The sequence below is a fragment of the Callospermophilus lateralis genome, chromosome 16 (assembly GCF_048772815.1).
Source record: "Callospermophilus lateralis isolate mCalLat2 chromosome 16, mCalLat2.hap1, whole genome shotgun sequence".
Taxonomy (NCBI): Eukaryota; Metazoa; Chordata; class Mammalia; order Rodentia; family Sciuridae; genus Callospermophilus; species Callospermophilus lateralis.
The window spans coordinates 32,059,791-32,087,303 of NC_135320.1; the positions used below are offsets into that span (position 1 = coordinate 32,059,791).

Here is a 27,513-nt window from a genome sequence, read left to right on the forward strand (position 1 = left end):
AGTATTGAAATTTGTCAACATTATTAAGATTAAATAAGCATTGATGAGCTGTCCTTTGAACCTAAACTATTTAAGAATACTACTTATATTAAAATAAAAAGCTCTGTATTATAATCTAATTTATAACCAACTTTTTGTTATATAATTCATATATAAGCTGATGACTATGGACAAACATTAAACTCAGAAAGTATGCTGCTTGTACTAATGGATAACAAAAACAAATTATTCATATAATACTTTAAATTGGAAATTTAATAAATTTCAATTTCCCAAATTGATTTACATGAATCACTTGTGGGATACCATTACAAGAAAATACATATGATACAAGCTACGGAACCAATACTTAATCATAATGTAATTGATAGAAACGTGAAAACAAGCTGTTATCTATAGATAAGGACAAGCATTGAGGAAAAGGAAAGAATATATAGAAATCTGGGCTGTTAAATGAAGCAGTTAGAGAAAATAGTATTACTGAAAACAGGTAATAGATAACTAATCTCCAAAAGTAATATCAGGTTTACATTACCAAAATTTAAAATTTATTTTTTGTGGTACTGGGGATTGAACCCAGGGGTGCCTCTACTACTGAGCCACATCCCAAGCTAGTTTTGGTTTTTATTTTGAGACAGGGTCTTGCAAAGTTGCCCATGAGGGCCTCAAACTTGCGATCCTCCCACCTTAGCCTCTTGAATTCCTAGAATTATAGGTGTGCATCAGTATGCTTGGCTAAATTTTATTATTCTGAAAGTAGCCATTTTATTTAATTCACAAAAAATTGACAAACTCTTGGATTCTGAATTTTTGGTAACATGTTAAAAGACCAAGGTTAAAAACCCTATACTATAGATATCAAATGCAATTTACGTATTTTAGAACAAACATTGTTTTGAAGTGTATTTTTGAATTCTACAATCTATATTCTCTCTATATAACCCACATTCTAAGAAAACATACCATCCTCTAAAAGCAAAACAAAACAAAACTTTCATTAATTTGAAACTAAAGTGCAGCTCTCCACTTCTTGTTAGGATCCGTGTTGCTAACTGTGGAAAGAAAATCAGGGTAAAAATTTAAGAAGGTAAGTAAATTCACTGAATTTTATTTGTGGCTTGAAAAAGCCCTCAATCTTAAGTAAGTTCATTGCTCAATATAAGTTTTAAATTTTTTTTTAGTTGTAGATGGACATAATATCTTTACTTTATTGATATATTTTTATGTGGGGCTAAGGATCAAACCCAGTGCCTCACATGTGCTAGGTAAGTGCGCTACGCCCAAGCCCCTCAATATTCAGGCTTTGAAAATCTTTTGATTTTAAGGATTAAACTTCAATAAAGATTATTGATTTGAGAACTTATCCTAACACTAGTAAACAATCACAGAATTACTACTATGGTATCTTTGAGTTCACTACATTCACTGCTGCTTAACCTTTCCCTGGTCCCCAATCTTCCACATGCAAAATTCTTTGTGGTCTTGGGGTTTGGGAGAAGAGAAGCTATCCTCTTGATGTACTATTCTTAAGTGTCATTCTGATGGGTGAAGACTGGAACACTATGCGAGATTCTAATTCCTGTGGGAGCTTCTGGCTCCAATTTGTAGCCAACTTGCCATGTGCTGCCAACTTTCCTAGTGCCTGTGTTTCCACCTTAACATGTTATTCAAGGGAGAACTCTCATGGGTGCTGTTTTCCTAAAAGGAAACTAGTGCATCTGTAGAAATATGTTAAATGCAGGAGGTAAAAAAGTTAAAATTTGGAAACATACTTACATATTTTCCCTTCTTTTTCTAGTTTTTTCAAATGAAGCAAGACGTTACGTTCAGCCATTTTATGTAAATTCTCAGGAATATTCTAAAAGAACAAGGGTGAAGGAAAAACTTTTTTTTTTTTAAGAACACCTTTTTTTGGAAAAATTTAAAGTAAAACAAAATACAACATAAAAAGTTTAAGTTAACACATTTTTACATAGTTATAACCTATAAAATTTCACTTTGTAAATGCCTTGCTTTAGGATACTATATTCCTATGTATTTCTATGGATAAAATAGACTAAGGCCTAATAGTAGCAGTGTCTGTTTTGTTCACTACTGAATTTCAGTGTTCAGCTTACTGACACAGTAGGTATTCATTTATATTTTACGAATGAAGGAATAAATAAATGCAAAAATTCTTAGTTTTTCGACAGTTGGCCCTGTAGTTTATTTATTAGGTTACATGATAATATCTTTATTCTTTATGACATAATTTCCTCTTATTTTTGCCAAAATAATATAATAATGACAACTGTTACTTGAATGAAAATCAAAGCAAATATTCTTTTTATTCTTTAGATACAGAATATAGTTCTGAAGCCAAGCTTCTTGTCTAAATTCACTATCTCTATTTCTCAATTCTCTGAAAGTATTTTGCCAAGATCATCAAATAACTTCAGTCAAAATGCAATGGATTCTTTGCATACTCTTTGTACCTGAAATTAATCAGCTACTCTCTCTTTTTTGACCATCTCTTTTCTCATTTATTCCACTGCTGTAATAATCAGTCTTCATCCTGGATATTTTTCCTTAGACTTCTCTTTAGTATTGATGTTTACAGTAAGTTGTACCATTGGTTCTTTTCTCTTTCGTACTCATCAAATCACCACCCAACAATACAGGCATTGATTGGTCCCAATCTGAATATCTAACCTCTAACTCTCCCTGAGATCCAGTAACAGGTTATATATACCAATTTGAGTTTCTAGATTTCATCATGTGAGTTCCCTACCCCAGATCCTTAATTGATTATTCCCAGATTACTGGCTAAAGACCAAATTTGTTTAGCTGGCAATGAGCCAGATCTGATTGTACCTCCTTTTCCTGCCTCATTTCCTGGGACTCCTTTCCTATCCATCTATATATGCAATCTGTGCTTCAGTCATGTGGTTTCTTTTTGAGTTTCCAAACACATAATGATCTTTAACTGTGTTTGAATGCAACCTTCCCTCTGTCTAGAGTAACTTTTTCTCCTCTGATACAGAAAATGTGTGCACCTTCTTCAAGGTTCCATAAGTTTCTAAAGGTTTTCCAGACAAGCATCATTAACCCTGAATTTTCACTAGGTAGAAATGATTTTTATTTTTGTGCCTTGACAGATTTGGTATAGGACTTGAAGGAAGTTTGGTGTAGAAAAATACAAGATCTGAATATTCAAAAATGTCTAAAGTCTAAAACCTTTTGTGCATCTGCACTCAGAAAGTTTCAGATTTTGGAGCATTATTAGATTAGGGATGCTCAAGCTGTATAAAGCATTTAGGATAGTGTCCACGAGCATGCAGTCATGTCTCAATAAATGCACACTAACTATTATGATAAAGCCACTACTATGAGTACCTGTTGAACATGTGTGTCTTCACTAAACCACAAATTCCTAGAGGTCAGGGATCCATAGTCTTCTTTGTATCTCTGCACTTTCTTATAGTGTGTCATATAAAAGTGTTCAACAAATGCTGAATGAATATGTCACTCTAGAATACCTAATGCCAGCCTATAATCATAAGATGTTTAACACTCACCCAGGGAATACACTTCTGAATACACCTCTGAATGCAGAATTTACATTAGTTTAGGTCAGGGCAATTTCTTGATGACTCATTTGTGAGGGTTAGAAGTGTTTTTCTATCTGTACTTAGGTCAGAAAAAAATAAAAAGAAAAAAAAGCCCATCCTTTATGTACCTATATATAGAGGTTACACTCTAGAATTATGAGGAAATGAACTGTTTCATACAATTTAAATATTTACATTACTCTTTTGTAAATTAGTATTTTTTCCCTGCAGTGCTGGGTATAGAATTCAGAGTTTAGTACATGCTAGGCAAATGCTCTATCAGTGAGCTCTACTGACAGCTCCAGACAATGACATTTTAAAAAAATCTTTAGCTGTTTTAATCATTATCCCTCTCTTTTAGAACAAAACATGATGAGTATGAACTGTTTCTTGATGATTTAAGACTATAGGGACATTCGGTCCTTCCCTAATTCTAAATGGCTCCAGATTACATTTCTAAACTTATCTTTAGTAACAATCTCATGTATTTTATGGCTGTATTTGTTGTGTAAATAAAATTCAGGTAAAAAAATTTTTGTCTCTTTTTGGTACTGGGAATTGAACCCAGGGGTGCTTTACCACTGAGCTACACCCCTCAGTTTTTTATTTTTTAATTTTGAGACAGGGTTTCATTAAGTTGCTTGGGGCCTTGTGAAGTTGTTAAGGTTGGTCTCAAACTTGTGATCCTCCTGCCTCAGCCTCCTGAGTTGCTAGGATTATAGGCATGAACCAAAGTATCCTGCAAACTCTGGTAATCTAACTCCAATGCCTATGTTCTTAACTGCTAAGCTATTTCTACCAACACAGCAGATATCTAAAGAACATTTGCTGAAAAACTAAAAACTATTTGATTGCCACATAATGCAATTTATTCAGTGATGGGCTCAGACATCACACTCGGAGGCATGGGGCTCTTTCACTATATATAAAATTATTCATATTTTTTGATGGGTATTTTTTTCCATTGTCAGCCATTGCTACAACTTCTCACTGCTATTATCTCAATATCTGTCTCTAGCAGATCACCCTACCTCCTCTGTTACCAGTCAGAACACCAAATGATAGCTAGAATAATACGTATCAATATAAAACGGATGCAGTTTCTCCTGCAGAGAAAAGTATATAAGGTTTAATTAAGATGGCGCAATAAAGTGCTTTTTGTTCTCTATGGCCAGTTTTTTTTGTTTGTTTGTTGGATGTTCTATTGCTCTCAAGTCTAGACAGGTGGCAGTACCTACAAAGTTAACAGACTTGTCCTGACCTGGGATGTAGTAAATTTACCTACCGTTTATAGTCCTTTTGTTTTTATTTTTTGTAGTGCTGGGTATAAAACTCAGGACGTCACACATTCTAGGCAAGCACTTTACCACCAAGGTATATCTCCAGCCCTATACAGTCTATTACGTAGATTCTTTATTCTAATAAATTTGTTGTATGTACCAATAAGATAAATGAAAATTACCTTGTAAATAATTTTGACAACGTCAGTTACTGTAAATGCTTTTTCAAAATTATCACGAACTAATGTAAGAATTTGTTCTTCTCGTTTATCTCTGTGAGAAATATATTGTAGAATTGTAGCTTCAGCATTAGGGATTACTGGGCCATGTCCTGAATTAAAGTAATTATACAAATTACTCCACCATATAAAAAACATTAAGTACAATTGAAGTTACTTCATTCTATATAAAAATACTTCAGATGATATATTGGAAAAGCATACTAACTCTACAAATACATATTATTTGGAAAGCTCTACAAGAATAAAGTGTTAAAAATGATGTGCAATCCCAAACAGCCTTGGAGAATTATATCAAAATCTATTAGATATTATTAAAAATACAAAATAGATTTTAACAATAAAGTATAGCAACAAAAACAGCAACCATAATAACAACAACAACCATAATAACAACAACATGTAATATTTATAGAGTGCTCACTGTGTGCCAGGCCCTGCTCTGCATGCTAAACATACATTATTTTTACAAGAACCCCATAAGGTAGGTATTTTTATTATCCCTTTGTGATAGCAGACACTGAGGCACATGGAGGGTAGATAACCTACCCAGAATAAAAGAACTAAGAGAGGTGGAGCTGGGATTATGATTTGGTAGTTTTTAACCACTCTGTGCTCATAACCACTATGATAAGCTTACTTATAAAAAAAAAACTTGTAAAAAGGGGGAATGTAAAAAGTGGATCAATGTAAGTGATCAATATCTATTAAACGTTCACAAAACACTAGTAGCACTTTAAGAATATGTCTAGGCTAGTAATTTAGAAATTTTGACCATAAAAATTAAATTGTACTGAATTTTAAATAATACAAATTTAATGTGTTATACAAGTCTGTAAAAGAGATGTTTCAAATATTTGGGAACAAAACATCCAGAAGCAGGCTAACCTGCTATGATGTAAAGACTACTGGGCTTTAGATAACAGACTATCACATATTAGCTGCATGACTGCAAGGAAGTCTCCGAATCTCTGTTTCCTTAGCATTGTAATGGGTATACCATTACCTACTCCAAACAGTTTTTGTGAGGATGATAGCTAGAAAGGCCTCTGCATTGAATCTGATGGGTAGCAAGCTTTATTATTTGGTAACTATGGTTACAGAATATAATTTACCTGTGAACAATTGCTGTGCTAATAAGCCAGTTCACTGCACTTACTAAAGCAAACACTCTTAAAACCCTTTGTAGGCAACTTGGCTTCATTGTGAGTGTATCCAACATCTATTGTCTTCTCTTTAAAAATAGTTATGAAGTGTCTATTCATTTTAAATCATAACATCAATCTAAATGCCCATCTCCAGTGTATGTTTCCTATTCCCTCAGATTTAGGAATTAATGAGAGAATGTCAGCACACAGATCTTTCCATGGATGTTTGGTTAGGAGCAAGTTAGATGGACTTGGAAAATTAAGTAACCTAATCCACTTTTCCTTCTCAGCTTTCTTATTGGGTTGTGCCTTTCTTAGCTTTTAGGATTGGAGGAGAGATTCATATTGCAGAGCAGTGCAGTGATTTCTGAGACACTAACAAGAAGTTAGTGTCTCCATTCTGGAGAATGGAAATAAAAATACCATTTTATAGTTTCTACAGAAACTATTGATTTTTTAATATTGTGAGGTCAAATGTAATCCAAGGTTACAAAGCTACAATGTTATCCACAATAGAAATCAAATTAATAAAAATGATGGGAAGTTATGGGGTAAAAAAATAGTCCTTTTCTAATGTAAGCTTATTTTGTTTTTAATTAACAGTTCTATCAACAGCTGTGTAGATGCTGAAAAAATAATTCTCATAGATTTTTAACAGGTTATCAATGTAACTCTTGGCCTTGTCTTTAAATTTAACTATATGGCTAAATAAAACTTAGGAATATAATTTAAGGAAATAGTTTATATGTGTTTCTTCTATGCAAGCTAAAATGAGCCTTCATCATTTGGTAAGAACAACTTTCTAGGTTAAAAAAATTACCCACCTGGATATATAATATTGGCTTTGATTTTCAATAACTCTTTCAGGGAGTTCATATAAGCATAGAGGTCTTCAAATATAGTTGTTCCTTCCCCAAGAATGCAATCTCCAGAAAAGAGGGCATTTTCCTCTTCTAAGAGTAGAGCCATATGATCATCAGTGTGGCCAGGTGTGTATATAACTCTTGTTGAAAAAAGAATAATAAATAATAAAATAACTAGTGTAAACTCCTGAGCTTAGACGAAATACTGGGAACTCAATTATTCTCTGTCCTTACCTTTGTAAAAGACACAAATAAATGTAACAGTGAATTAAAAAATTTATTTCTTGTGCCCACTGAAAATCATCAACAAATAATTCTTTAAATCACATCTATGACTTTAAAGTGAAAATTTAATACTTTTCCCATATTTTTAAATTTTATAAATAATAAGTACAGATTATAACAAATTTGGAAAACAGAAAAATTAAGTACTTAAGGACATAAAAATCAGCAACATTTCTATTACTTTTGTTATTTAAAACATAATTGTTTTTGCCAACATGGTGATGCAGCCTTGCAATCCCAGCTACTCAGAAGGCTGAGGCAAGAGGATCACAAGTTTGAGCCCAGTCTGGGCAACTTAGATCCTATCTCAAAAAAAAAAAAAAAAGGGTTTGGGAATCTAGCTCAGAAGTACAGTGCTTCTGGGTTCAACTGCTGGGTAGGCACGTGGCGGGCGTGCGCACACACACACACACCCACACTCTGTTTGAATATGCTTTTATAACATCTTTAAATATTTTTCAAAGACAAGTATTTAAATGCTTTGCTAAGTAGCTGGAACAAAGTTACTCCATAAATGATAAACACCTTATTTTAGTAGTTTATAAAGATTTAAAAGAAACAATCTTTCATTAGGATGTAAAAGAAAATAATTGCTGTGTATTCTTTCTGCCTTTGTGGTGCCCAGATGGAATTGAGATATACATCTGTAGGTTTTAAAAAAATGACATTTAAAAAAATCTATTTTTCTTTTCTTGGTTCCAGGGATTGAACCCTGGGGCACTTAGCTACTGAGACACATCTCCAGCCCTTTATTTATTTATTTTTTCAATATTTATTTTTTAGTTGTAGTTGGACACAATACCTTTATTATTTTTATGTGGTGCATGGAATATTTTTAATAATAGTCTCAATAATGGAAAGGCCTCACACGTGCTAAACAAGCACTCTACTGCTGAGCCTCAACCCCAGCCCCTCCCCAGCCCTTTTTTATTTTGAGACAGGATATCAGTGAGTTTCTTAGGGCCTACATGCTGAGGCTGGCCTTGAACTTATGATCCTTCTTCCTCAGCCTCCTGAGCTGCTGGCATTTCAGAAGTACACAACCTCACCTGGTTAATCTATTTTTTTCTAATTAAAAAATTTAAAAACAAAGCAGTTTGGATTGATTTTACTCTATAACATGCTTTTATTTTTTTCTTCTCTTTAAATTTTTAATTTTTTGTTTATAATCAATATAATTGATATTGTAATCAATACTTTTAAAGCATGACAAATACTTTATTTCAAGAATTCTTATTTTTTTCTATATCTACAAAAAACTCATTAAATCAAGAACTAAGTCTAAATAATTTGTTTACAAAAGCACATAACTCTTGATTTCTGTCACATAACGATTTAACTCTTTGTACTAATATTTATTCTGTATTCATCTTATACTTTGGATTATAATTCTTTTACATAGGTTTCACATTGTTTTCTTATTTATCTTTGAACTTCACAAGGTTAAGTTCTTGAAGGGTTATCTTGTTCTTAACTTTACATTCCCAGTTCTGGACACTTAGTGGAACCTAATTTATTTGCATTGCTTTCTATGTGTCGGGCACTGACTTCAGCGATTGACAGATATTACACATTTAGTACTTACATTACTTTGGGGTGGGTACTTGTTATGGTTTGGATATAAGGTGTCTCCAAAAAGCTCTTATGTTAATGTAGGAATGTTCAGAGATGAAATGATTGGATTGAGTTGTAATCTAATCAGTCCATCTGACTTTCAATGGTATTGGTGGTAACTGTAGGCAGGTGGGGTATGGCTAGAGGAGATAGGTCACTGGGATTCTGACCTGAAAGGGATCATCTTCTCTGTGTCCTGGTCACCATGAAGCGATCAGTGTTCCTTTACCATGACTTTCTGCTCTAATACCTCACCTGATGCCCAGAACAATGGACTCAGCCAACCATGGACCAATTCTCTGGAACCATGAAATGAAATAAACTTTCCCTCCTTTAAGTAGTTCTGTTGGGTATTATGGTCACAGCTCTGCAAAGCTGCCCAACACAGTACTAGCTACCTCTCAATTTATATTTTAGAAAAAATGAATCATAGGAGAGCAATAAATACCTGATGGGAGTATAGCTTAAATTATATTTAGCTTAGGAAATTAATTATTAAGTGTGTGCTGCTTTTTTTTTTTTTTTTTTAATATGAGGGATTGAACTCGGAGGGGCTTAACTAATGAGCCACATCCTCAGAGTCTTACTAAGTTGTTTAGGGCCTCCTAAGTTGTTAAGGCTGGCTTTGAACTTGTGATTCTCCTGCCTCAACCTCCTGAGTGGTTGGGATTACAGGTGTGTGCCACTGTGCCCAGAAGAGTATTGCATATTTATGTGAATGGAATATTTTTAATAATAGTCTCAATAATGGGATATTTTTTGGGGAAAGGGTTAAAACAATTGCCACATTTGTATTTAATACTTAGGAAATAAACACAGGTTTTTGATTAAAGATAGTATAGTAAACACCTGTTTTCTTTGTCCTAAAACACCAATAAAATTACCCTAAAGGAGATTTTTTTTAATGACATAAACCCACAAAAATGAGAAGAATGGGAGAGGCAACATATCATCAAATATTTAGAAGCTAAAAAGAAAGATGAGTGATAAGTGACTTATTCAGCCATAAGAAAACTGAAACCTAAACAGGTAGTGGTGAAAGCTGAGAAGCAATCAGATTTATGCTGCAGAATTCCCCAAAGTCTAAGGATTTGGGACATAAGGTATCTGGAAGCTTGTCATGCTTGTCATTCATGAAGCCAGAATGAATCCCCAGAACTGAACAAGCAAACAACACCCCTCTCCTCAAACCCAGAAACAACAACCTCCCCTCTCCCACAAATATTCAGATCTTCAGATTCTCTTCTTTGAACAGTGAGACAAATGTCTCACTCCTTTTAAGGGAAAGACAGCAGATTTATTTGAAGAAGAGAAAACAGGCACAGATGGAGGTAGTGACAATATACTAAAAAATGAATTACTTCAAATACAGGTAAATTTTCAAGATGCCTTTAAACACTAGTTTTCATAGTGCTAGCACTAAGGCCTTTCCCCTACATGAAATTAGAAGAGTCTTCTAAGTTATTTCACAAGCTCAGGAGTAAAGACTCTAAGGTAACAATGCTGGAAGTTTCTCAACTAAACAGTTCATCCAGATTACCTTACAGTGAGGCTCAAAACCCACAAAAGCCTCTCTTCTCAGAGGTCCCAAATAGCTCTATAGTTTCTATCAGATGACAATCTGTAAACATCAGAGGATAATCAGGATTTCTAGAATCTAAGGAAAGCCTCTTACATGGAAGACAGTGAATAAAAATAAGCAAAGAAATTTAGAGACAAAAGAATTATGAGAAAATCTTTCAAAACAGACAAACAAAAACATCAAACTCCACAGATTATAAAGTCCTCAGTGTGGTAAAAGAACAAGAAACAAGATAAGTTAGCATATAATGAGCATTTAGGGAACAAAAAATTTCACTGAAAATTAAAAATTTGAGAACAGAAATGAATGAAAATATAGGATTAGGAGATAAAATTGATACAGATATAGCTGACATAGTAAAAAGGCAAAAAGAAGGAAAACAGAAAAAACATGTTAGATGATGAGTGCAGAAATTCTAACAAAATAGAAGTTTTAAGTAAATGAAAGCAAATAAAAAAGAACAAAACAGATGAGAAAATAATCAACAAGCAATTTCAAGAAAAAATTCTAGGACTGAAGAACAGACTGAAAAGGCTTATCAAGGATTGACGAAGACACTTTTATGTGACCAAAATTTTGTTCAGGCTCCTTTCAGTTTTTCTGATTATAGGGTGTAGAATATTCTACTCCAAAATATGCCACCTTGTCATACTAAGTATTTTAAGCTGAAGGAATCTGAGAAAATTGAAAAAGCATGAAATTCTGTCTGACTTCCCTGCTGTTGTCCCCTGAAGTAGGTCATAAAACAGAATTCTGACCTTCCTCCAAAATAGGTCACAAGTCCCTCACATGAGAGATGCCTTCTCCATATCCTGATGAAGGAACAACTTTATTTCTGAAGACACAGAGAAGAATATGAAAAATTGGTTTTGCTAAGTTCCCTTAGACCATACCTCCTTTGTCCAATCATGTTTCTTCATGACTATCTACTTCATCAAACTAAGCATAAAAATGCACAGGTTTTCAAGTTTCTTTTGGTCTTCATTTTGAAGACTCCTATGCCATATAAAGCTTAATAAAGTCATATGCTTTTTTCTCTATTAATTTGTATTTGCTAGTTCTATTTTCAGATCTAGCTGGGGGACCTTAAGAAGGGAGAGGAGTACTTACCTCTCTGTCCTAATTTGAGCAAGAATCTTGCTAAGTCAGTTTAAGGAAAACCTCCTACCCTTGTTATCTGACTGCCATCAATATCTTATCACCCTATTACCTTTAGCAATAATCCAAAGTAGTTGGTTTAGGCAGAAATTCCTTTCCCATTTCTACTGTAATTTTCCATCCATTCAGCCCTACTCTGCTCCTTCATTATAAATCACTACTTGATCTTGTTGGAGTTACTGTTGTGTCTGATCCCTCTAACACACAGTACGATTCCATTGCAATGGTCCCTGTATCTATTGCCATGGGCCCCCTTTAATAAAGTCTGTAAGTCTGTCTATGTCATCAGCAAGTATCATGAATAGTTTTCTCCTTAAGAGGTCCCAGAACCATAAATTTGAGACATATAACTTCAGACATTTCAGGAAAAAAAATGGACAAGGAGAAAAAACAAAAACTGCATGATAAAAAAATCAGATTTAGATTTCTCAACTGCAGTGTTGAAACTAGAATGAACTAACATCCTATGTACAAAATGGAGAAGGGAAAAGTTTCAATTCATGTTTTATACCCAGAAAATCGAAATTTAAAAAATTAAATTCATTTCTCAACTGATGCATCAAAATATTTATGGGGTACCTACCATGTGAGATTTTTTTTTAAGAGAGAGAGAGAGGGAGAGAGAGAGAGAGAGAATTTTTAATATTTATTTTTTAGTTTTCGGCAGACGCAACATCTTTGTTTGTATGTGGTGCTGAGGATCAAACCTGGGCCGCAAGCATGCCAGGCGAGCGCACTATCACTTGAGCCACATCCCCAGCCCCCCATGTGAGGTTTTGATACATGTATACAGTATATAAGATTTAAATCAGGTTAAACTTCTCTATATCCTTAAACCTTTATCAAGTCCTTATGATGAAGACAATTAAAATCCTTTCTTTTAGCTGTTTAAAATATATAGTATATGATCATTATCTATGGTCACCTTATTCTGCAACAGCACATCAGAACTACTTATTCCCATCTAACTGTAACTTAGTACCCATACAGCAAACTTTAAGTTAGATTTTAAAAACACACATTCACCAACTGCAAGGGAGGCTGAGGCAGGAGGATCACAAGTTTAAAGCCAGCCTGGGCAACCTAAGGACCTTGTCTCAAAAGGGCTGAGGACGTACGTAGCTCAGTGGTAGAGCACTTGCTATGAGGCCTGGGTTCAGTGCCAGAAAAAAAACAGTAACAACAACAAATTAAAGTCTCAAGTCTCTTTCTATCCTTTCTCAGGAAACTTTTAGAGTGGGGTTTCCAAATAGAGGGGGTATAGGAAATTTATTGATTATAGGAAATAGGTGATCCCGCATTAAAATTTATTGGTTATGGTAAATACAGAGGCAAAGAAAAGCACTCCCTGAGAATGAAAGGAACTCAGATGATAGCTGTGCCAGACTTGGAGGAAAACCAGTCCAGACTGGAAGGGGCAGAGGGGAAGCTGCTTCTTGGAAGATGAAACTGAGAGAATCCCTGATACATTTAAACATCCTGAGAAAAGGTTTATATAATCAGATTTGAATTAGTGTTAAGTGCATAGAAAACTATGCAAATAAAACAAAGTAATAACCACAGGGAAAATAGAAAAGTAAAAGTAAACATAGTTTACTATATGTTTCAGCTGTATAATAGTCATAATATGTAATCATAATGCCTATAGTCATAATAATGTAATCATTGAATATATGAATCCCCTTCTTCTTTCCTTCTGCCCCTCTTTTTTTGATTCTCTCTGATCCTTGACTACTACCCAATTCACTAATATTGTTATAAAAATATTAGCTAAAATATTAACAGAATAAAAAACACATTCAAAAATAATAATATGATGACAATAAAATTATGGTGAAAACTAATAAGCTTGTTTCCATATGCTTTGAAAATGACATTTAATAAAAGTCAGTTCTTATTAATTTTTTTAAATATTTATTTTAGTTGTTGATGAAGCTTTATTTTATTTATTTATTTATTTATATGTGGTGCTGAGAATTGAACCCAGTTTCTCACACATGCTAGGTAAGTGCTCTACCACTGAGCCACAACCCCAGCCCCACTCTTACTAATTAATAAGTGAAATGACTACAACTTAGAGGAGTTTCTTCTTTGCCAAAAGAAAAATTAATCAAACATTTAATATTAAATGTTGAAATAGTAAAGTCTTTTAAAAAATCTGTTAAAAACATGATCGAGTTTAAGAATACAAAATATTAATTAGTGGGAAACAATTATTATTATTGTTTTTGGTACTGGGGATTAAACCCAGGGGTACTTTACCACTAATCTATGTCCCCAGCTCTTTTTATTTTTTATTTTGAGAAAGAGTCTCACTAAATTGCTTAGCCTCTTTAAATCGCTGAGGCTGGCCTCAAACTTATGATCCTCCTGCTTCAGCCTGCCAAGTTACTGGGATTACAGGCATGTGTCACTGTGCTTGTCAGGAACAATTATTTTTGAAAGATCAAAGCCTGACCTTTAATAATCATTAGGCTTTTCTGATTTCTAAGTGTATGCTTCACATATTGCAGACAATTATAATATTATACTTGCTTCAATGGTGAGGTATTAAAGAGCTGTTTGAAATAATTTGTGTGATTAAACTTGCAACCACCTGATAATAGAAGCATTCAATGTTATATGAAAATAATTCCAGGAGGTCGTTTTCCAGCCAACTATAAAACTTTGTCAGTGCGTGAGTGTGTATCATCTCTTATGGACAATTTCTGAATACACAGAATGCATTAATAAGCAGAACTCCATTCCTTTTAATTTGTAAAAACTCACTTGGAGAGCTACTCTGTTTTAGTCTGCAAACTGTCTTATATGTCAACACACTTGCAATACTTCCTTTATTATTACTCACCTCTGCCACACCAGAACTCGGCAATTTTTTAATTTTCTAAGTCGAAGGCAGTAAGGTATCTTAAACTAGGGGACTGGAAATTCTAAGTCACTTGCGTGGTTAATGTCTTAATTTGCATAAAACTGTTAAAATTCAACTCACACGGACAGGAGGAGAAAAGGAAATGACATCAGAGGTGCTTTGCTAATCAGAAGAAATGTAGCTGTATTGTTCCCATTCATCAGTTACAAAGTCCACTCTTCTGGACAGAGTGGACTTTATAAGGATGGCACTCAAGACAGTCATCTGGTCAACTTTTCTTCAAGAAATTAAATTTAGTTTTCTAGAAAATTCCTCATAGTGATATCCTGAGTCAAATTTTTGCCAAAAAAAAAAAAAAAAAAAAAATCTAGCTTTCTACTGTTTACTACAAAAGTTCTTGGTGGATATTACCTGTGTCCTCGTTTTTTATTTATTTATTTATTTTTTAACAAAGTTGGCATGTAGGCAAGATTAATTGGACAATGAGTACTTATTTATGGAACTTTTGCTTAAGAACAAATCTTCAGGCAAATACTGAAAACAACTGGGTTTTACTGACTATAAAAATGGAAATTTGAAACCATAGTCATCAAGTTTTATTATAATTGGAATTGTATATTTTAAGAAAAGATTTACCAAGTCATTTTTAAAGAATGCAAATGCTATTTATTTTTGATTCTTTGTGTTGTTTCCTTCCAATCTTAAAATAGATTTCTACATTTAATTTGTACTAACCATATATTTAAAAACATCTATTTAATGAAATTATACAATACTGAGATTTGCTCCACAAGTCCAAGGTAGTATTCAACTAAGGGGGAGATAGTGATAGGATGCTAGCCTGAGGGGGACTTTTGGGGCACTAATACTGTTCTGTTTCTTCATCTGGTGCTGATCATATGGCTTGTTCAGTTTGTAAGAAGTCATCATATTATACGCTTAGGATATGAACATTTTTCTGTTTACAGATAATACTTCAATAGAAAGTTTAAAAAAATGCTTACTTTGGTAGCAGTTAACTTGCAAGGGCTGAATATTCTTAATATATAAGATTTGATATAGATCTAATATCCATATTCTGTAATGGGTGATAAACCAGTACTACTATTCCCAAACCTTTGAGACAGAAGACTCAATGAACCTTTTGCTGTCTCCACCTCTTTCACTAGCTGGCCCAGGGCTGGTGTGCTATGAATGAAATTCAGTATTGTTCAGAATGCTTTCTGAAGAAGTAGTAATGTTTATTCTCCTCTGATATCATGAGAAAAATTACATGAGAGCCGGGTACAGTGGCCCACACCTGTAATCCCATTGACTTGGGATGCTGACAGGAGGACTTCGAGTTCAAAGTCAGTCTCAGCAATGGTGAGGTGCTAAGCAACTCAGTGAGACCCTGTCTCTATATAAGTTACAAAATAGGGCTGGGGATGTGGCTCAGTGGTCGAGTGCCCCTGAGTTCAATCCCTGGTACCAAAAAAAAAAAAAAAATTATATGAGATGCTAGTGTATTTTCAACGACAATGCTTTAGGACAACTGCCCAGTAATTAGCTGGTGTGTAAGTTATACAGTGATTTTTTAAATCACTAGTATAGTGTAAAAAGGTTTTGGCTTGAAAGTAGACATAGATACCCATCACTTTAATTTTTTTCTTATTCAACTGTTCATCTATTTGCCTCTTTATAGACATTTACTACATGTAGGATGAATGTTCAGTGCCTTCTATGTGACAGGGATTGCGATTAAAGGAAGAATCTGGTATCTGCCTATGTTGGAGAATAGCTAGCTACTAACCAAAGCCATTTCTTCTTTTTCCTAGGCATGCAGTTAAACTAAATTTCCCAGCTTACCTATGGTTAGGGGTGGCATATGACTGAATTTATAGCCCAGGCAATAGAAGACCTGGTCCATAAAAACCTATACAATATCCCTCTGTGCTCTTTTCCACTTGTTGAATTGATTGATAGGAAGAAAAAGCATAAAACATTAATAGTGGACATGAAGAAGGAATAGCACTGACAAATATTTTTGAGACAAAAACTAACCTGATTAGATGTGGCAGGTGGCTGCGGGGGTAGAGGAATGGTAATGGTGAATAGTAGTTAAAGTTTAAAGGTAATACTGAAGTGAATATTTCAGAAGAAAGGGTAAAGTCCCAAGTAAGAGAAAAGTAGATGTTCGGAGGTCAGAAGGTCAGTATATATAGCAGGGGATAGAAGAGACCATGATTAGTTCAGTTTTAAAATTACTGAGTTTGAAATACCTTTCTGAATCCCTCATGCAGGTCATGAGGGATTACAGGTCTGGCCTAAAATGTACTTATTGTAGGTATGGGTCATCTTTTCAAAGTAAGAACAAGGAAAGCCCTGAATTGACGTACAAGTAGATCATTAAGCCACCCTAAGAAGAAAATATTGGCTCTTAAAATTTGAATATTTATGTAGGAAAAAATGGTAGGATTCAAACAAATAAAAAGGATATACAGAAGGAAGTCTTCCTGTATTTGTTTCTCCAGCATCCATTCCCCCCACTACCCCCAGGATACCTCACGTTACCAGATGTTTTTTGTATCTTTCCTGAGACAGTCTTTGAACATGCAAGCAAATAAACCTAAATCTGCCTCCCCTTCTTTATCACACATACACCCCCACCCCATCTTTCCTAAGGGACATTAACTTACCTTAGAGTGGCTCCCTCAGTCTTAATCACATCTCCATCTTTCAGATAAACATATTGTTGCTCTCCATTTCCTATAATTTCTTTTCTGTGAGGATTCCGTGGGAGTTTTTTAATACAATAGGTAGTTTCTAGCCACAAAACATAATATTATATTAGGTCATACTTTAAATAATTTAGCCTTTTAAGAGATCAACTTTAATACAACTTACAATTGTGAATGACTACATAAAATACTCACATTAAGACCACAAAATATGGGATGAGTTGTAGCTTATCCCTCTGGATATAACTATTTAATATAATTTAATGAAAGAGCTTTTTATTCTTCCATGCACCGCTAATGGAAGCCTGTATGATTTTTCTAGTCATTCCATATAAAAGTTTGAAAGTAGTTCTTCATAATCTTAGTCAGCTTTAACATTAGGACAAATGTTAAAAGAGTAATAATACAGAACCCAAGAACTATCTCTATCTAGGTGCCTACCTACAGTAAAGAAGCAGTGGTACATGCTTGTAATCCAAGCAGCTTAGGAGGCTGAGGCAGGAGGATCACGAGTTCAAAACCAGCCTTAGCAACTTAGGGAGGTGCTAAGAACTCAGCGAGACTCTGTCTCTAAATAAAATATTAACAAGGGTTGGGGGATGTGCTGTTATGATCCATGCCATGAGTATTGAAAGGAAACTCCAAACCTGAGGCTAAGTAAGTTCAGCACAAACTACTACTCACTGATATAAAGAAAATCAAGCTAAATAACCCATCAATAGTCGAGTGCCAATTATCTATGTATAGTGAATACAAGCACCACGACATCAAAGGATTTAAAAACTGTCATAGTGGGGGGAAATGAAACTTATAAACAGAAACAAAGACCTATACACAATGCCATTTCTTGAATACTAAAAGGACAATTCAACTAGTAAGAGCAACAGAGCAGGTCACGGTGGTGCAGATCTGCAATCTCAGCTACTGGGAAGCTTAGGGAGGAGAACTGTCAAATTCAAGGCTAGCAAGACCTTGTCTCAAAAAATAAGATAGGGCTGGGGATATAGCTTAGTGGTAGAGTACTCCTAAATTCAATCCCTTGTACCACCAAAATAAATGAGTAAACAAAATTAAAAAGAAAAGAAACGCAACAGGAGTCCAGAGAAAAGAAAAAATAGGAAAGGATTCAGATATATGATGGAACTTAGGGTATGATTTACATGATAAGTAAGATGTATAAGAAAAACATGGAGGAATGGAGAACAGCATTAGTAATGGCCTAGGAATGAGAATGAGCATGGCATACCTGTGACAACATAATGCTACCAACTTGTCTAATGGAAAACACTGGGTGGAAGAGTGGAGAAAGTGGGCTAGGTAAGATGAACTCAATTATGGAGGGCCTTAGAATGCCTTTCTTTTCACACAATGGAGGGATTTAAATTTTACCAAGTGTGGCCATTCCACACTTTCAGGAAGACAACGAGATAGTATTAACAGGTGAGCCAATATGGCAGTTGTAAGTGGGGAGAATGGAAGGGTGAAATCTGACAGAACCAAGAGGGGATGACTGCAATAACCCACATCGAAGATAATTAATATGAAAGTGGTAGAACTGAAAACACATGAAGGAGAAAAAGACATCCCAAAGAAAAACCAACAAGGCATAGAAATCTGGCCAGTATGGAGTATAAAAGAGATAGAAACACTGAAAAAAATAATAACAATAACAAACAGCACCTTCCCCTTCCAACCTAAAATTCCATTATTTTGTATCTTGGAGGTTGAAGCAAAAAACCAAACCAAACCAAACCAAACCAACCAACCAACCAACTAACCTGATCTGGAAACTGATACTGCATAATAAATTAGGATGGTGAGGCTTGTTTTGTTTTTTAATTTGCCTAATTAGAACTTCAATAAAGAAGTAGAGATTTGTTTCTAGTTATAAGCCTTTGGTTGACAATCTTCATAAAAAAATCACAACTATTTTAAAATTACAAAACAATCCATACTATAACTTTGTATCAATTTTCAAATATATAAATTTTCAATATACATATAAATTTTCAATATACATAAAAGAAAACAAATATCTTATTCACAATAACCATTTACAAGAATGGACAAACATGCTGAAAACAATCATATAACATTTCTAATAATTACTTTATTGAGATATAATTCACATACTCTAAAATCTGTCCTTTTAAAGTATACAACTCAGTAGGTTTTAACTATAGTCAAAGAATCGTGCAACTATCACCACTATCTAATTTTGGAAGCTCCCAAGAGAAATTCTGATCTCAATGGTAATCACTCCCTGCTCATTCCCTTCTAGCCTTTGGCAACCACTCATCTACTTTCTGTCTCTATTATATAGCTCAGTCATTTGTTAAGGTTTGCATAATGGTTTATAATATTATTGGAAATGCTTATCATTTAAGCTAGTACAAATGTGATATTGTCAATGTATTATAATTTCTAATAAAAACATTCTAATTGAATAGCATAGATACAAACATTTGAATCCTTGGGCTTGGTTGTGAAATATGTGGCAGAGACTCAATTTTACTTGAAAAATAATTAAAAATAATCAAATAACAAAATATATTTTACAAGATTTATTCTAAAACCAAACCAAACCAAACCAAACTATGTAAGCAGTGTGGGATTACAGAGTTTGCATGCCTAGCATAATTATGGCTTTCTGTAAGCCGCTAAGAGTTCCCAAATAAGTAGATTGCTTTCAAGTCTTTGTATCTTCCCACAGAAATCTTGTAAATGGCATTTGTATTTTGGGGGTGGCGTATAAAAATATTGTAGCACTGTAAGCTATTTGAATCCTTTATACTCTACCAATAATTAAACAAAATTGCAAAGAAGTATGGAACAAAGTAACAAAAGTAAAACAAAATGAGACCATAATGCCAATGATAAAGGATTTTGAGAATGAAGAAATAACATGGAACTGCTGGGGGAAGATTCTGGAAGGCACCTCTGTACGATTTTAATGACCAGCATCCCAAGGCCTTCAGCAGCCTGTCTAGCTTCAATAAAGTCCAGAAACAAAGACAGCAAGTCACTTCTCAAATGTATTAAAATTTCAGTGGCTATAAAAACCAGTGTCAATTTTCTCCTTTAGATTCTTTACATCAATTGAATAGGTAATATACTACCTAAGTATATTAAATATTAGGTAAGTCTACATTATTATAGGTAATCTAATAGTTAATATTTTGTACGGAACCCAAAACTTTAAATTTAAAAATAAGTCTAACAGAAGAATGAATAAATAAATTATAATGTATTTATACATGAGACTATTACTTGGCAATGGGTGAATTGTCTAGAGAAGGAAAATTCATTAGGCTAAGAAATTATGTTTTTTTTTTTTTTTTTTTTTTTTTTTTTTAGCATCCCCTTGGGTTGGACAAAATGAGGAAAGATGACAAGAACATTAGGTTAAATTTTTTTTTTTTTTTTTTTTGGTACTGGGGATTGAACCCAGGGGTGTTTAACCACTGAGCCACATCCCTCAACCTGTTTTAATATTTTATTTAGAGACAGGGTTTTGCTGAATTGCTTATGACTTCACTGAATTGCTGAGGCTGGCTTTGAACTCTTGATCTTTTTGTCTCAGCCTCCCTAGCCCCTGGGATTACAGGCTGTGCCATGGCACCCAGCAGAAAGGGTTTTTTTTTTTTTTTTTTTTTTTTTTTAATAACTGGCAGCCTGGTGATACTGGGTGCAGTAGCTGAGACTATTTTGGTCTTAACTATAGTCTCAAGGCCTAAAAAAGGCTTGCAAATATTTTAAAATACTAGTTTAATGTGGATTAAAGTCCTTGACCTCTTGGCTAATGCCTTGAAAATGCCAAGCATACTCCTATTCCAGTCTCTTTGATCCTGCAATGACCTTAGTCTGGCATGCAATCCTCTCAGGAGCTCACCCTTTCTTCTTACCCCCTCTTGGATAATAGCCACTGCTTTTTCCCCTTCACTGTTTCCCTTTTCTCTTTGCATAACTTTATTTTTCCCCCAATTCCCATTACTTTCTCCAGTACAAGCTAAGGATACCCTATTTGAAATGCTTGGGACCAGAAGTGTGTAAGATTTTGGATTTTTAGAATATTTGCAAAAACATAATGAGGTATCTTGAGGATGATCCCAAGTTTAACACAAAATTCATTTATGCTTGGTATATATTTTCTATCCAAAGCCTAAAAGTATTTTTATACAACATTTTTAGAGAGCTTATGTTTTGACTGTGACCTGTCATGAGGTCAGGCAGGAAATTTCCAACTGTGGAATCATGCTGGTGCTTAAGAAGTTTTGTATTGTGGAGTATTTTGGATTTTTGGACTAGGGAAGCTCATCTTGCAGAATGAAAGCTTTCTGAGAGCATAGTCTGTTTTCTTCACTACTATACTCTCTTGAGCCCAAAACAGTACTTGATATATAGCAGTCACTGGAATACTTGTTGAATGAATAAATAGAAGTATGTGGTGGTAGGATGACAGAATAAGGACAGAGTTGGCAAACAGGTTTCAGGAAGAGAGAAATTCAATGATACTTTGTCTGAATTTCAGTTTGTATTAGTAGTTGCTTTGGAATCAATTATTATGGAAGCCCTGATATCATCTGTTTAGAACATGGACAAAAGCAGTATCATACAGTACCCACATGAAATGTTGAGCAGAGTGCTTGGCACACAGAAAATGCTCAATAATTATTAGTTATTAAGTGTAAGGCAGTAAAGGTCACAAATGACTAAATTAAAACTGTCCATTATCCAGAGAAAAAGGGGAAAGTAAGAGGGAGAAGAGGATTTAGAAATAGAAATCAGGACTGTTCCTGTCCTTTTTTTGTTAAAGCTGGGAACAGTATTCAAGTCACAAAAATAGTACTTTTTTAAAAGTGCCATTTAAATAAAAGGTATTTAGTGAATGGTCTATACCTTACATTATAAATGATTCCCAAACATAATTTTCTTCAATGTGTATTGTAAATATTTTCTGTTTACCATTTTCGATGTTTTTACAAATATCTTTTATGCCTCCAGAATGATCAACATGCCAATGAGTCACTATGATTTCTTGGATTGCTGTATTAAATTCAGCCAGAGCTTGCTTTAAACAGCTGATGTATTCTGGAATTGAGGGCTCTCCAGTGTCAATAAGGATTCTCCTGAAAATTAAGGGGAAGATAATCATGCAATTGGAACAAAGGGTTAATGTTAGCATATTAACTATAGTGATAGTACTGTAAGTTCTGTTGAAACAAATTATATCTAAATGGAAGACTATACAAGGAATAACAGCAGTAATCTTGAATACTTACATAGTAACTGTTCCCACTGTATTCTTCCTAATGGCTATTCAAGGCAGGCATTTCATATATTCAGAAGTTAAGTAACTTCCTCAGTGTTACTCCACAAATAAATGACAGAATCGGCATTCAAACCCTGATGCCAATATATGTTTACATCTACTTAGCCTTCCAGATCTTTTACAAAGCCCTCAAAATTCCTCACGGATATGAATTCGATTCAATAGCAATTCAAAAGAAACCTGGTCTTCTTCATGAGATACCTAACCTAACACTAAAGTTTTACAATTGTACTCTTACATGTGAAAAAGGATGTAAGAACGTATAGGGGAAGGTCTGAACTGTTATATTTCATTACTAAGACAATTCCCATTAGTTATATACATATATTTTTGTTTGTGGTTTTGAGCCTTCCTTATACTTTGTTTTCTTTTCTCGATATTTTATGGAATAGCCTTTCTCTCTATTTTCCTGAACAAAAGAAACCTGTGATATTTTCCTTAAGAACAAACCAATTCACAAATTTAACCCAAGCAGTTTCAACAGTAATACCTCACACCCATTTAAGCCAAGATATTAGTCTTGATGAAAATTCTGAGTCATTCATTACTTTATCAGAAACTGTTCACAGATTACCGACAACTTGCCATGTCTTTATTTCTTGCAGAAATCAAGAAAAACAACGTTGCTTACTTTCTAGAGAGGTTGGGAACAGGAAGGTGTGTATGACCAAAAACAAACAATAAAGTAACAGGTGACAGAAAAACATTTTACAGATAATTAAAATCCAATTCAAACTGGCCTTATACAAAGTTATAGTTGGATAGGAGCAAGAAGTTCTAGCATGCTATTGCACAGTAGGGTACTACAGATAACAATATCTCGTACATTTCAAAAAGGTAGAAAATATTTTGAAAAGTTTTCACCATTTAAAGAAATTATGTTTGAGTAGATAAAATTTAGTCTGATTTGAACATTATGCAACGTACATGTGTATAAAAACATGTATATATGATATCCCATTAATATGTACAATTTTGTGATTTTATAAATGAATAAACACAAACTTTAGAAAAGGTCCCTCACTGGGGAGGAAGACAGTGGGCCACAATTTATATCCTAAGTTCTGTAAAGCAGTGAATCAACTTTAGAAATACACTTTGAAATGCCTGCTCTGGAGATGTGTACCACATGTCACACAGGTCTGAGGGAACATTGGAAGATCCTCTTGGTAGTGAAAGGAAGAGATGGTAGTAAGGAAGAGATGGTTTAAAGACCTTTCAGAAGGCACAATCACAGTTTTTTTTTTTTTTTTTAACAGCGAGATTTGGAAGGGAAGGGAAAGACAGATCAGATCATTTTGAGTTTCTGGGTGGGATGGTTGACATACTGTTAACAAAGACTGGAAACACTGGAGGGAATAAATCTAAGATGAGTCTGAACTGGGTCACAGTGAATTTTGGAAGTATTTGTAGTTACCTTCCCTTGCTTTTTCTCCATAGCAATTATAATCATGTAACATGTATTTACATGCTTATTTACTTATTGTCTATCTGCATACTCTCTACAACTCTACAAATGTAATCCAGGAGGCAGGGACCTCGTCTATCTGGTTGAAGTGATTTACGGATTTATTTGTACATCTACAATACACTATGCAATGCTTGTCCATGTGTACATTTAGTCATACTACATTAAAAATACATAAAACTATAATACGGTACTTCCTTATAATATTCTCTTACCTATAATTCTAGATTTTGGCTCTATGAATTTGGGGTTCTTTGGTGTTTATCCCAAATTCTTTATGCCCCTTAATTAGTGTCACTTGGGTTATTTTGGAGGTCTACTGGCCCTTGAGAGGAATCCTTCCATGCTTCAGATCAAGACTTCTCAAATCTTTTTAAACCCCAAAGTCCCTTAATTGTTATTATTTAAATCATTGGCTTCCCTTCCTCCCAAGAAACTCTATTTTGAAATATCTGGCAACTGAAAATCTGATCATACAGATAAAATCTTATGCTGACATAGTAATTTAAACCATTTGGAGCTTTTATGTTTATTATATTTTGATCCTTAGATCAACTCTAGGGAGGGATTATTTTATTTATAGAAAAAGAAACTAGTCTTCAGAAAACAATTTGCTCCAGGTCTTACAGTCAGCAAAAGGCAGTGCTAGGAGGCACAAATGTTCAAGTACAAGTTTTAGTGACTTCTTCAGAACTAGGACCCTATTACCTCTTGGACAGAAGGTGACTGTTTAGGAAAGCACCTAGGATCACTTCTCATGTGGCAAAAATAAAACTTCAGTTCTAAACTAGAACACACAAAGTTGTTTCCTCCTTAAATGTTTATCTCATCTGTAAAGCCTATGAATAGTTATTACAGATGATTAGATAGTATCATTTCTATGTGAGTTGGTTGCTTTTATTCTTCATGGTCACAGGTAATATACCTCTCTCAGGAGTTCATTCTGCAAATGCAAGTAATACTGATAAAAGGCCTAAGAGAAGAGTGTAAACGAATCTATACAGGTCTATGACTGATTTATTCACTAGGGCTCAGTACCTGACATGTAGTAGGCATGTAATAATAAGCTGCTACATGGAGAAAAAATTCTTTAACTGATGGCAAGTTAGTGGAATTAACTTTTTCCTTATAGGTATTTTATATCAATATTAAGCTATCAACTGGTCTCTGTCAATATGCTGTCACTCTTATATATCTACTATGAAACCAGTGTTATAAGAAAAACAAGTGATAAATACCTAGTGTTGTTTTCCACGTTAGTATTTTTTTTTTTTTTGATGTTCATAGGTTTCACTGAATCCTCATAACATATCTATGAGGCAGGTACTATATAGCCCTCATTGTATAGGTAAGGAATGTGAAACTTAAGAGAGGTAGCTGTCTTGTCGAAAGTCACACAGTTAGTTGGGTGCGGTGGTGCACACCTGTAATCCCAAGGGCTCAAGAGGATGAGGCAGGAGAATCCAGAGTTCAAAGCCAGCCTCTGCAATAGTGAGGCGCTAAGCAACTCAGTGAGACCTTGTCTCTATATAAAATACCAAAAAAAAAAAAGGGGGCTGGGGATGTGGCTCTGTGGTTAAGTGTCCCTGGTTACCCCCGCCAAAAAAAGTCGCACAGCTAGTAAATGGAGGCAGGATAATAATCTAGGTAACCAAAGTCAAAGTATTTACTCTTCTGGACTGCTTTTCCTATTATGAGGTACAATATATGACATCAAAGTATGTAATTTTGACAGAAAATGTTCAAATTGCAACTAACAGGGATTCTTGAGAAGAGAAGGAAAATTGGGCAATCATGTGTTGATTCAAGTGCTTATTGAGCACCTATAATACTAAGTATCACAGCAGGTCTACTAATGCTTTGGTGAAATTCATTTGGCATCCATGGGCTAATCAGAATGAGGAATACAAGCTAAAATTGTAGTTATCTAGAAGTCCTAGAATAATAGTAAAATTTAAGAGAAAATTTAAAGAATGGTTATTCATTTGGCAAACATTTACTGTAGTACCTCTATTATACAAGGCTCTATGCTAGGTGCTGAGGATATAGCGATAAATGCCTTTATTGAATTTATGTTCTGTTGAGCTAAGGGTCATGAAAAGTATGGAGTGCTAAAACAGTGTACTACTTAGTCCAAAGGGTCAGAGAAGGTTTCCCCTAGGAACTATTTCAAATGTACTCTAAAGGATGAGTAAAGATTGTGAGGTGAAGAAGGGAGGAATGAGTTGGAGACAGAGAAGGAGGTGTGACCGGAAGCTCAGTGGCAGAAATGATACAGCTTTGCTGAGCAACTTCAGAAAGAGGGGCATAGCCTACCTGAGGTCTGAGATGAGCCTAATGAGATGGGAGACAGAATCCTCAAGGTGTTTTGATTCTCTTTTTTGGTTTGATACTAGGGACTGAACCCAGGGTCACTCTACCATAGTGAGATTCTAGTTTGTAAAGATACATAGGTACTTTTCACACAACATGGCCTTTAAATACAAGCCAATTTGTTCATCTCATTTTTAAAAGAGAACCGGCCATCTGGGTGGAAGGAAAGTAAGTTGAGTTGAACTTACTGAGACCATTCATCTAACTGCAACATGGTATTCTATGAGTCTTTCTAGAGTAATTTTGACTATGCAATTTTCATCCTATGTACTGACTTTAGAATCAATTTTTAAGATGACATGCTGAGACGGGAATGCCTGTGGACTAACTGGGCTTAGGGACTGCTTAATTTTTTGCCCTCCTAGATTTTGGAGTTTGCCTAAATAAAGGTCTTGTATGTACTTGATCCTGCCAGTTTACTCTGGACTTAACCTTTGGCCTACTTGCAAGTACTCTCTGTCCTTCCTATTCTGCAGCTTCTAAAATTCTTAGCTACCGGAAAAAAAGAGTGAAATGCAGTAGATACTTCAAAGGAAAACTCAATGACCTCTACAGGTCACAATTATAATAAAAACCAAAATTACTTACGGTCAGTCCATCCTTCCCAAGACCCAGTTTTTTTTATTTTTACAGATTCAAGTAAGTTGGAAGCAAGAAAGTCCTGCCCTCTGCTGCTGAATTAAGGAAGTGGCCTCAACATAATTGCTTTCCTGATGGGAAACTGTACTCTGGCCAAAACGCCAAGGGCCTTTAGTAGTATAAACGCTTTCTTGGAGTCTTACCTCCAGAACAGCTTAAACACGAACTCTGGCATTCAACATTAAGCAAAGTAAATCGGGTTTCAAAAGCTTAAGTTTTAAAAAATTTTATTTTTTTCACGAGTTCTGCCTCGGTTAGACAGGGTATAACCGGGGTGGTTGTAATTGAGGAGAACTCTGGGGTCCTGGCATGTGCACGCAGGCCTGATTGGGGTTGCCCTTCCCGGGACTAGA

The 27,513-nt window shown here is 34.6% G+C and overlaps 1 protein-coding gene across 3 annotated transcripts in view; it reads right to left on the reverse strand.

Moving 5' to 3' along the window:
• The window catches only part of Lactb2 (lactamase beta 2), a 44,649-nt gene that overhangs the window by 16,810 nt on the left and 326 nt on the right, over positions 1 to 27,513 (reverse strand). Inside the window, exons 2-7 of one of the 3 annotated variants that reach the window (XM_076835590.1) lie at positions 22,314 to 22,477; positions 17,307 to 17,433; positions 7,082 to 7,260; positions 5,053 to 5,201; positions 1,777 to 1,858; positions 238 to 1,052 (exon numbers count right to left, since the gene is read on the reverse strand). In XM_076835590.1, the coding sequence (XP_076691705.1) occupies positions 1,009 to 1,052; positions 1,777 to 1,858; positions 5,053 to 5,201; positions 7,082 to 7,260; positions 17,307 to 17,433; positions 22,314 to 22,477 (745 nt within the window). In that variant the 3' untranslated portion in view covers positions 238 to 1,008. Of the gene's footprint in view, positions 1 to 237; positions 1,053 to 1,776; positions 1,859 to 5,052; positions 5,202 to 7,081; positions 7,261 to 17,306; positions 17,434 to 22,313; positions 22,478 to 27,513 lie in introns of those variants that run through there. The other 2 variants (XM_076835591.2, XM_076835592.1) reach the window with 2 other exon arrangements.